We start from the raw sequence: 12,828 nt of genomic DNA on the forward strand, positions 1-12,828 counted from the left end.
GTATTTAGGCCTTGGCGAATTTTCTCTAAAGACATCTTTAAGAAATCTTTTTAAGAAACCTTTGTCTGTAGAGTTTACATTAAATACCAGTGAAAGAGAGGCATGTTGAGAATTTAAGGTAGCATATGAGACCCTCTTCTTAAATTCTGTAGTTAAGAAAGAAATTAATGAATCAAAGGAGTATGAATAGGGATCTTTTTGTAAATTAACACAAAAAAACCCTTTTGATAATAGGAATTATATTGATTTAGTGTGCTTAAAGCTACAGATGCCAAGACTTGATCTAGGCGTATTGCTGGAAAACCCCTACGGAGAAAAGAGTTCCGCACAAAATTCTGGTCTTCAGGAAAAGGCTTCTCCAGATGGTGTACCATGGTTGAGTTTTCCAACTTGGTACCACAACGATACCTCTCGCTTTGTCATTGATAATTTTCCGTAGATATTTAGAAATTAAGCAGAATGGCGGGAATGTATAAAAGAATTCTCCTATCCAAGAGATTGTAAAAGCATCTACCTGTAAAGACTCTGGAACGGGTTTTCAAGAAATATAGCGTGAATATTTAGTATTCAGAAAGGATGCAAATAAATCTATATTTGGAGTTCCAAAGTGAGAAGAAAGTCTTTCAAAACAATGCATGGATAATCTATATTCCGCATCTATTTTTGTTATCCTTGATTCTCGATCGGCGAGTATATTATCAGAAGTATTAATATATGAAGCAACCAGAAATATATTGCGATTTTCGCACCAAGTCCACAAAGCTTTTGAAACTGTGTTTAGAGGCCCAAATCTTACAGTTCCCATTCGATTGATGCAAGCAATGGCTGTCGTAATATCAATTCTAATAAGAATCGAACATTTGAACATTGCACTTGCAAAAGATTTAACAGCGTGAAAAGCGGCAACAAGTTCTAAATAATTTATATGTTTGGTCTGCTGCACCGGATCTCATAAATTAGTAGCTTGACCTTCACAAAATGCTCCCCAACCGGAGCGTAATGCATCGGAAAAAATTTCTTATTTGAAGTTATGACTCTAAAGTATAGGAAAACCTTTATTATTAGAGAGGGCTCTTATCCACCATTTTAAATCTATTTTTGCGGAAACTGAGATATTCATAAAGCTATTATAATTTTGATCGCTTTTCCGTAACGCCAAAAATTTCTCACGTTCTAAAGTTTTTTAATGAACCCACCTATACTGAATAGTTGGGCAAACCCCTACTAATCTGCCTAATAATTTTGCAAAAGAATGTATAGATACTTTATTTCTTTTAATTATTTCCACAATATTTAGTAAAAGCGATAACTTTTTTCCTCTGGTAACAATAGTAAAAGCCACTGAGAATTAAAAAGGAACCCTAAATACTGACATCGTTGAGAAGGGACCACAGAGCTCTCTTCTTGCCATTTATAATAAATCCCAGAGATTGCAAGAAGTGTGTGGTAAAGAGTATATCTTTGCTCCCCTCTTTCTTTGTTTTCCTAATAATAATAAGATAATCTAAGTATGATACACAGGTTATATTATTTGTTCGGAGATACTTAATTTCCACTCTCATTATTTTTGTAATTAAAAGGGGGGCCGTGCAAAAGCCAAAGGGAATACAATTGAACATATAATACTTATTATCCCACTGAAACATCAAGTATTTTTTGTACCTATTATGAACAGGAATGAGAAAATAAGCATCCTTTAAATCTAATGTTGTAAAGAAACAATCTTTATATATCAATTGTAACACTGTCCGATAATGCTCCATTTTAAAATGAGGAAATAAATATTTAAATAGTCAAGAAAACGATTTAATTTCCTTAAATTTAAGATAAAGCGAGAAGTATCATCTGATTTAGGTACCAGGAAAAAAGAAGAAAGAAACTGATTTGATTGCGGACAAGTTTCCGAAACTGCCCCAATTCTTATAAGTTTATTTATACTTTCCATCATATTTTTTGAACTGATTTGATTCAAATTCATTACAGGCTGTTGTTATTGTATTGGTTTCCTGATAAAGGATATTTTGTACCCAGAAAGCCATGCCAAAGTGTTAGAATTTTTAGTAATTAATGACCATTGATCTAAATAATTAACCAAACAGCCAGCATAATTTGCACAAGGTACCTGATTTAGCGACGATCCATGCGTTTTTGGGATGGGTACTTCCGCATTCCTTCCTCTTCCTTCTTGTAACGAGATCGTGTTGTTGGTCGGCTCAAGGCGAAAAAAGAATTCCTATTTCTAGCCTGATAATTGAAACGTGGTGTCGACGATTTAGATCCAGCAGCAGAGATCGACTGGGTGGTTATATTTTCTGTTGGTTTTAAAAATTTTGGCGGCTTCTTTTAAAGTGACGCTCCTAACCTCTTTGCTTCTTTGAAAATCTTCAATTTCTCTGGGAAATCCACTCCAAACAAAAAGGAATCAACTGGACACGCGTCTATGACATCTCGTATGGACGGGTCCAAAGATGGAACAGTCAAGTACCTTCGATGACACGAAATAGAATGAAAAACATCTGCAATTAATTTAACAGGATCACCAGGATTTTTTTACAAATTTCGTCTGTTGTGAGTTGATTTAGACTTGGCGGATACATAGATATCATTGAATGGAACCGCCAAAGCGCTCAGAATTGCCGCTAACTGATTTTAAACCTTTACTAAAAAAGCATCTTGCTTCAATACAGCCGAGCCCAAGCATATCTTAATTTCAGCATTTAAGTCCGGAGGGTTTAATGCATTACAGTCTTTTAACAAAGGATACGAATCAATAGCCAATTTTCGAGTCTCAGTATCCAGGCCTTTTATCAAAAACACTGAAACTGATGAACCTCTGGTCCATTATTTCAGGTTGATCCTTTTCCTTCAAGGAGGGCCAATAAAGCATTAGCAGGTTTTTGCTCTGCTCCTAGCTGGGCAAGAGAAATATTCATCTCCTCATCCTCCTTCTCAACCGCCATGACGTCCTCAGTCATCGAGGATTCAGAGTGTTCAGACTGATTAGATTCACCTGAAAACCAAAATGGAACGACTCAGTAAATCCGACCCTGTATAAATCGGAGAAATCCAAACCAGGCAGTGCTTTAAGCCAGAGCAGTATAAAAACACGAACAAACATAAACACGTGTGCGTAAAATTGCTCTTCTCAGTTGTCGGAACTATTTTGTTATTTTCATTGGGGATCGGCAAAGTTTATAGAATTATAATACGGTGCATCCTTGTATGAATAAGAAACACAATTCAGTAGGAAATGTTCTTGTAGGGATAAAATTGAACTCATTTCTGTGGGAAATTAAATTTATAGATACCAAGAACTCGATAGTCCAGTAGGACTACGTCTTAGTTTATAGTTTAATACACCGTTTCTGTAGGAAACGTGTATTTTTAAAGAATGTTATTATTGCCTTTACCCATAATGTTACATTAGTATGCTCCAAAACCTGTAATCTGAAAAGATAAGATGAAATATACTCACTTCCACTTTCTAGAAGATCCTGTAAAAGCTGTTTGAAATTGCGTTTTTTATCTCTTCGTGAATTCATTTTTAAAAGCACACCAGACGCACGAAAAAATTGCAATGACCTGATGCGGGATGTAAGGACTGAGATCGAGTGGAGACATGGCCGGATTTGCTTTAAAATCGTGAACGCCGGACGCAGAAAACTTGCTACTACAAGTGTATCATTATTGTAATTCGAGAACGGTAATATGAAATATAATAAATAATAATAAACATATTTGCTATTACATTGCTAATTGACTTGGATCTGGAGTCAAATAAAATTTAGGTTTGAGTTAGGTTTATCCTACTATTAATATTTAAAATAAAATAATTGAAATAATATCCAACACTCTAACATCTGATTTTAAAATAATAAAAAAACTAAAATGCACAAATGGCGTTTTTCCTAAAATGTATTTTTTTCAAAAACATAGAGAAAACCATCCACTTAGGCCTATAGTTAGTTTTGTAGGCTCTCCGCTATATAGTCTCTCTAAATATCTTGTTAATTTATTACAGCAGGCTTTTGAGAAAAATTAACAGTATATAAAAAATTCGTTTTAATTAGTTTTAACACCTTTCACAACCACAGAATTTTATTATACCCAGAAATCATATTCTGATTTCGCTAGATGTGATGTCCTTATTTACCAATATTCCAACTGACTTAACTATACAACTTATAAAAAACCGTTGGTCAAAAATACAAGCACATTGCAACCTGACAATAGATCAATTTGTTCAGTTATTAAATGAATGTAGGAAAAAGAAATGTAGGAACATTAGTATAATTAAATACATAAATGGTATACAATGTGGCTATATACGATTTTGATTTTGTCTTTTCTGTATTTTAGTATTCCATTGGCAGCGGGCATGTTTAACAGAGATGTCTACCTAGAAGGGCTAAAAAGAAGGGCGGAGACTCTCAGCAAAAGCAAAGGAGCGACCACTGCCTGTTCCTTGCAATAAACTAATCCTTAAGACAAAAAAAAACTATACTTGTTAGGCAATCAAAATTGAACCTCTTAGACAATATTCTATTTACAATACTGCTATTATATACAAGTTTTTGGGAACTGGTATGTACTTATTAAATTTACTGAGACATTAATTTTAAATTTATTTATTTTAATTTTTTTAAACTTTCACATCAGGTATAATAAAAAGAGTATTATTTTGGCTATATTGGCCTTGCTTTTACTATTTATTTAATATTAGAAAATATCCAGGTCCCAAAAAAGAGTAACCTCTTCTAGTCAATTGTTTCCTCTTAGGTACTGTTTATTGTACTGACCAAAAATCAACCTATATTTATTTAAATCATAGTTGTAATGTTTTAGAAATCCTTATTTTATAAAAAAATGATCTTGAAATTTGGTGTTTTATTGTTTTGCAACCTGTTTTTTTGTTAACATTTGCGATACTGAAAAAGTATATGATACATGAATAATAACCAGATGTTTTATTTTGAAAAATATTAGTATTAGCTAAACGCTGTGGAAGTACACGAAATTTCAAAATGTGTTTACCTTACTGCATATACCCACTTATAACATAAAACTTAATTCATGTATAATAGACAATACATTCCAAGCATTAAGATATTTATTTATGCATGCAAAAAGTAAAAAAACTTACACAAGTCAAAGTACAGAAAAAAAGCATTACAATAATAATAAAACCCATGCAGTAACTATATAATACTATAAGATAATCCACAATTAAAGTAAAAATACATTAAGTATAACTAACAAATACAAAGCAGCTTTAACAGAAATACAATAGAAACATAAAAAACACCATACTCCTAAAAGGTCACAGTGGAGTGAAGAAATTCCTCAAATGAGTAAAAAGGGTTGTTAATTAAAAAATCTTTAATTTTATTTTGAATATACAAAGTGGCAAAACCCTTAAAGAGGCTGGCAGAGCTTTAAAAAGTTTTACTCCTTAGTGAGAAACCAAGTTCTTAATCTGGAGAGTCGATGGAAAGGTGAAATTAAGGAGTCATTATTTCTGGTAAAGTGCCGGTGCGTACCAGAACTCGCCAAAGTCTAAAATTTGAACACCGGAAGGTAGGTTCAATCCTTTACGGGGATCATAGCTAATCTAATTTCGAACACTCTAAGCCAAGCATTTATAGGTCGAAATCTGTTTAAATTTAGTCACAAAATATTAACCTACGGATATAGAAAAGGATCAGCAATGGTAACCTGTTTATAAGAGATTAGTTCCCGGCCGAGCCACTCCGCGGCGTGGCGATAGCTTTCACAGTTTTTTTTTAAATGGTGAATGATGATTATATTACCGATTGCATGGTGGTTTAAATTTTAACACGTTAAGCCCCGCGTGCCCGGTGGGCATTTGGATTTTACTTCCAGGGACCAAATTTTCATTCTGGATATTTTTTGTTAATTAGTGATGTACAAGATTCTTGTTCTTATCTTGCTTTTTCTTGTTCTTGCTAGCAAGAACAAGACAAGACAAAATTTACTTAAGCAAGAAAGCAAGAAATTTTGCAAGAAACAAGATTTCTTACAATAGTTAGTGATAAAAAGAACTATACTGTCAAGTAAGTATTTTTTTAAATATTATTAAACAAAATGAGTTGAAAAAAACAAAATAAATAAACATTAGATTTATTCAAAAAATATAAATGAACAAAATAAAGGTTTATACAACAAAAAAAAACATCAATATTAAGAATTAAACAACAAACGTTCAACTCTACAGTTATAATACAATTTTTTTTAAATAAACAACACTAGATTACTAGTAAATATATTTTTTATTATTTTTATGGTACTTAGGTACAGTGCTTTCACGATGAAAGATACAAATTTATTTAAAATTCAGGATTTTGTTATTGTAAAAATGTTGAGACACGTTGACTTTTGGGTTTTATCAAGAGTTTTTTGCAGTTTAAAATTTGTATACAGGATGTCCCAATAAAATATGCAATTTTCAGCATCTTGTAGATATTTTGAAAATTTTGACAAAACACATTAAAACACATTAAAATTTGCGTAGAATTTAAAAATAAATTGATATTATGACCGTCTCACTAATAAACTTTAAGACTTTGTAATACCTATTTTGGACACCCAAATTGGTATACAAAATTTTAACTGCAAAAACGCGCAAAAAAAGTCGACGTGCCCAAATTTTAAATAAATTAGTTCCTCTCATCGTAAAAGCACTTTATAATGAAATAACTAGATGTTCTTCCATGAATTAAGGCACAAAAGACACCTGGCTGATTCAGAGTTTAGCCTATTTCAATGTTTTCTAATTACTAATGATGCCTTTGAGAAGAGTCTCTCTGCGGGAACTGATGTTGCCATAGTACTTAAAATGTCCTTTACCATTTTGGATAAATTGGGGTAAGAAAATTCGTGTTTATGCCACCATTCGAGAATATTTGTATTTTCTTCTGCCTTCTTATAAGATAAATATTCGTCAATTTCCTGCCTCCAGATAGTTGGTAATAAAGATAGGTCTTGTTGAGATGTGTTAAAAAATTTTCCAAAATCCAAATTGAAGTCATCGTCATCATCATAATTATTGCCTTGAATATATGTAGTACTAGGTTTTGAAAAATCTGGATTAATCCTCTTTAATTTGTCCTCGATTACAGTATAATAGTTATTTTTGTAATTTTTTTCAAATTGTTTCACAGCAGTTTCCTCTAAATCTTTGCCCCAATCTGCAAACGAAAAAGCTTCTTTTTTTAGACGCGGATCCAAAATAAGGAAAACGCAATATATCCAGTTGGTTTTTTTATAATGTTTTAAAATTTTGTCCCTGGCCTTTTGTAGAGCTAAAATAAATTTTTCATCTATGGGGCTTCGATCATTTTTATCATTAAGTTTAAATGACCATTTTTCTATTTGGTTGGTTTATACCAATTATAAACATTGATAAAGTACAATATTGGTATCCCCCAAGTTTATCAGACAAACTTTTAAAAGGTTTTAAGTATTTTACAAGATTTTCTATCAAAAGCCATGTTTGTTCGTCAATTTTATATTGAGCAAAATCTTTATTTGTATCACTCATAATAGTTAAAGGAACCTTATATTTTAAAGCCCAATCTCGTTTTCACATCAATTATTGGTGATGAGTTTTTTAAATTTACTGTGCTACAACATAACTTAAATTTGTTTTGTTGTTGTTCAGATTTTTTAATTTTTTTTTAGCATAATTCTAAGGTTATTTGTAATGTTGCAATTTATGTTTATATTATCGCTTTTTAATAAATCTGATTCTTCATCTGTGCTAAATTCGTCCTCACTATTGGACTCATTGTCTAAGCAATTATTGCCATTATTTATAACTTTTATTAAGTCTTGAACAGCTAAATTTAAAACATGAGCAAAACAGATAAAGTGTATATTTTGTTGCTCTAGACCCTCAGTACCACTTATTAAGAGCGAATTATAAACTCAAACCAGCAGTATGCTTTTTAAAAAAAGTTTTATTTAACTAAACTTAATAATTATAACATTATCGTACAAATTCTATGCTAGGACTAATCTTATAAAATCTAAAAACCACCTAGAAACGATGTAAAATAATAAATGCCTATTCTGCTTATTCTACGAATAAATGCTTATATGTACACTTATTGGAATCGGTTCATGCACATAACTCCTCCTCCCTTAAGATTCTTCAACGTCCTCGTTGATAATGTCCTGGAGGGTCTTCAGAGGAATCGCCTTATGTTTTCTTTGCCACAAATAAGTTATAACTATAATAACTATTACAAGAATTAGGAATAAAACAGAAGTGCTAATTACATGGCTTTTTTCTGGAACAGAGTCTTTAAATACAATTGGTTCCCTAAGATCTTCCTGGATTTTTTCAGGATACATTAAATGCTTAAGTTGTAAATTTAAATGAACATTTGAATCTAAAACAGAATTTTCAATTTCAACATTTTTAATGCTCAAATTATTCGATTGTAGTGAATACTTATGCTGACCTATTATTACATTACATTGGCTTTGAATATGTGAACATCCCGTTAAATTATATTTAACAAACTGAAAACAATTTTCAAAAATAGTTTCAGGGGATTTTGTACAAAATAATAGAGCTTTATTATAGGTTAACGTGTGAACTTGATAGTTGTTGTTTATCTTTGCAAATGTACAGTCTGTTAACAAATTACAACCATTAATAATTGGATCCATACATATCCAATTCGTATTAATCTCTAAACACTTTTTATACCATAAATTGTTACAATAGAACTTACTAGGGCTCACTAAAATAGTGTCATTTGATGAAGGAATGGGGTATACAATTTGTAGGTTACATGTTTTTGTTCCAAAAATGGGGATCTTAATCACTAGAATTGCCATGTCATCGGATAAAATTAATCCAGTTTTACAAATTAATGTCAGTTCTGTAATATGTCTTATCGGCCATAATAAATTTTTAGGATATTGAACTTCTAAATACTTCCAAATTTCATGTATTTCTTTAGTATTTAAAATTTCAAGATCTAGGCTTTCTAAATGGGCAAAAGTTAACGTGCGTAATAATTTTTCTAAATAAGAGTGTACATTTTTAATTTGCAGAATTTGATTTTGCATTTCAACTAAAAGTCTAATGGTGTCGTTTAAAACATCTATATTAGCTTTAAGTTTCTCTGAATTTTTATTTACTATATTTACATTTTCCTGGAATCTAGCAGTTATATGACCGGCGAATGAACTTAGTTCGTTAATCTTATGCATGTAATTAATCTGATTACTTTTCAAGATTTGCATGTGTTGGTTTATAGTCTCTAAGTCATCATTATCTAAATTGCCAGTAATGAATTTAATGTAGCTTCCAAGAAGGTTTACCAATCCGCGTTTTTTGCGAACTAAAGACTTAAACGACCTTAATTTTTCATAAGAATCGTATGTGTTATTTAATTCTTTATTGGCTTGCAAAAATAGCGAATTTAAGGTATTATTATACTTATCGGTAAAATGATTAAATATAAACAAATTAGAAGTTAATCCCGCTAAAGTAAACTTAATACTAGTGAGATTAAAATATACATAAGTACTATGATAATGATTTAACGTCATAGTAGGGGCGATTTTTTCTATAAAGAATCCATTATTCGGCATCAGGGGGTCGACTTGTAGAAGGTTGATCCTTGGAAGTCGGGTTACGCTGTAAAGATGATGGATTTTTCCTTAATCTCTTAAGTTTCCTAATATGACCAACTACGGTTTTCTTTTTTGATAGTCCAGTAAAAGCGTTTTTCTTAATAGTCTTAATTTTCGTAGGGATAAATGAGGGGTTCATCTTATTCCTATAGGGATTTTTTCTGTACACAATTTGGCCTTCTGAAAGTTCAGGTATGGGGCTGGAGTTTCTATTATGTTTTTGAGTATTTTTGTATTGTGTTTTGTGAGTTTGCTCATAAACTTTTTGGTGAAAGGGGATTAATTCGCTTTTTCGTTTTTCATTATATTGTTCGTAAATTGTCAGGTCATTGTTTATGTTAGGTTCGTTAAAGTACGGGCCATAGAGTAGCGAAAAAGGTGAAAAACCTGTAGTAGAATGAATACTCTGATTGTATACTAAAACTGCTGAAATCATCAGATTTTGCGGGGTTTCCTCAGGGTTTTTCATTTTTTGAGTTTTGAGTTTTTCGAGAAGGGTAGAATGTAGTCTTTCAATGGGGCTGTTAGATGTGGAGTTGCCAGGTGTAGTGTAGTGTACTTCAATATAAAAAAGTTCACAAAATTCTTGAAATAAACGATTTTTAAATTCTGAACCTCTATCGACTACTATTTTCTTCGGTACATTATGATGAGAAAAGTAGTGGCGTAATTTATTTACAACGGTCGTAGCATTTTTATCAGAGATATAATATGCTTGGGCATATTTAGAAAAGGAATCAATAATTGTTAAGAAATAACAATTAGAAAATTGAAATAAATCCATATGTAGGGTCTTAAATGGTTTTTCTGCGAGTAAAGGGCCTTCATAATTGATTTTATATGGATGTCTTTCATATTTATTCTGTAAACAAATTTCACAGGTATTAATTAGGGTAGTAATCGTTTCTCGCATTTGAGGCCAATAATACTTAAGTTTTAATTGATTATAGGTTTCTGTTATGCCATTATGATTTTTTTGGTGATATTCAGAAATTATATCCTTTTGCTGATCTTGGTTTTCTATATCAATTAAATAACTGCTTGAAATATAAAGCTTTGCGGAACCGTTTAGGTTGGCGGCAACATATTTCTGAAATTCTAGTTTTAAATCGGAGTTTGGGATAAAAATAACAAAATTTATATCTGGTCTAATTATTTCCTTTAAAATCTTACTAAAATTATCCGCAAGATTATTTTTGTCTACTTTGACAAAATGATGATTCTTTTTAAAAGGTTTAGTATATTTATGTACAAAATTATTTCCCGATTCTATAATTAGACGTGAGGAGGAATAATTTACAGGGAGTTCAGAAATGGGTAAATATTTACCTTCTGTGTCATTATTAGAGTGTACTGTGGCATTAGAGTCGAGGTCATTTTCTCTAAGGTTATCGACATTTTGTTGAGGTTGGTCAAGAGTTTCGGAGATAAGCTCGTTATAACGTTCGTTGAGTGCAAAGTCAGCGAGATCAAAATCGGCGAGATTTGCTACTGTTTCGTCGGTTATAGGGGCTATTGACTCGTTTTTCTCGAGGACATTTATGTCGACCCGTGATAGAGCATCGGCGACGAAGTTTTCTTTACCTTTTTTATATTTGATTTCGAAATCAAATTCACCTAATTTTAATTTCCATCGGATTAGGCGAGAATTCGGCTCTTTAATCTTTGACAACCACACAAGAGGGTTGTGATCCGTTTCTATGATAAACTTTTGGCCATATAAATAAGGGCGAAAATGTTTGGTGGACTCAATAATAGCTAGGAGCTCTTTCTCGATGGTAGAATAATTTCGCTCAGCAGAATTTAAGGTTCTGGAGTAATATGCAATGGGATGATCATTCTGGGAAAGTACGCTACCAAGGGCTATATTAGAGGCGTCAGTAGTAAGATGAAACGTTTTCGTAAAGTCGGGGTATGCGAGTACAGGAGAGTTAGTAATTAACTCTTTGCATTTGATGAAAGCTTCCTGATACTCTTGATTACCAATAAATTTTTCATGACCTTTCCTTAGACATTTTGTTATTGGGAAGGTTATTTTCGAGAAATTTTTAATAAACCTACGATAATAACCAATAAGTCCCAAAAATGATTTTATCTCCTTAGGGGTTTTAGGCATAGGATATCTTTCGATGGCATGAATTTTTGAAGGATTTGGTTTTATGCCTTCAGGAGTTATAATATGACCTAAAAAGGCAACTTCTTTGGACAAAAATTCGGATTTTTCTAATTGTACTTTAAGATTCACTTCTCGGAGCCTTTTGAGGATTTTTCTGATGTGATCGATGTGCTCAGCAAGAGATTTCGAAAAAATTACTACGTCATCGATATATACAAAACAAAATTTGTAAAGGAAATCACGCAAGACTTCGTCCATCATTCTTTGGAATGTGGCGGGAGCGTTTTTCAGGCCAAAGGGCATCCTTAAATACTCAAAATGTCCATTATTGACAGTAAATGCGGTCTTTTCGATGGAATCAGGGCTCATTTCGATTTGGTGAAAACCTTGAGCTAGGTCAAGAGTAGTAAAATAACTACATTTTCCAAGATTATCCAAGATTTCGGTTATGACAGGCAAGGGATATTTATTTTCAATGGTAGCATCGTTTAACTTGCGATAATCGATTACCATGCGGAATTGTTTCTTACCAGAAGCATCAGCCTTTTTTGGAACAATCCAGACAGGGGCGGAGTAAGGGGAAATCGATGGCCTAATGATTTTGTTGTCTAAAAGCTTTTGAATCTGTTTTTGAATTTCAGGCAACATGGCTGGAGGGTGACGAAAAGATTTAGCATATATAGGGCGATCATTCGTGGTACGAATATGATGTTTAGTTTGGCTAGTAAAAGTCAAGTCGCAGTCTTCTGAGTACATGACATCTTTAAATTCTTGACACAAGGGGACAATTTTGCTTTTTTCTAAATCATTAAGATGGTTTAAACGCAATTGGCTAGAAATATTAATAGACTTATTTTTCGCGGGGGGATCAGTTATCTCAAAATGTTCTTTAGGAATAACTCTCATTCGTTGTTCAAATTTAATATTATGGTTGGGGAGTGGATTTGGGATTTTACAAAATCCATCTTTAACCGTTATTAAACTATCTGGGATTACAACTTGATTATTAATCTGAAAAGAGGGCAGAATAGCATCTCCAT

At 32.2% G+C, this 12,828-nt stretch overlaps 1 protein-coding gene across 3 annotated transcripts in view; it reads left to right on the forward strand.

The window, feature by feature from the left end:
• The window catches only part of LOC126737754 (inositol polyphosphate 5-phosphatase E), a 91,430-nt gene extending 86,742 nt beyond the window's left edge, over window positions 1-4,688 (forward strand). For all 3 annotated transcript variants that reach the window (XM_050442783.1, XM_050442781.1, XM_050442782.1), the window contains one exon: window positions 4,360-4,688. In XM_050442783.1, coding sequence (XP_050298740.1) covers window positions 4,360-4,474 — 115 coding nt within the window. In that variant the 3' untranslated portion in view covers window positions 4,475-4,688. The remainder of the gene's footprint in view (window positions 1-4,359) is intronic.
• The last annotated feature ends 8,140 nt before the right edge of the window (window positions 4,689-12,828 follow it).

Source organism: Anthonomus grandis, chromosome 6 (genome assembly GCF_022605725.1).
Source record: "Anthonomus grandis grandis chromosome 6, icAntGran1.3, whole genome shotgun sequence".
Taxonomy (NCBI): domain Eukaryota; kingdom Metazoa; phylum Arthropoda; class Insecta; order Coleoptera; family Curculionidae; genus Anthonomus; species Anthonomus grandis.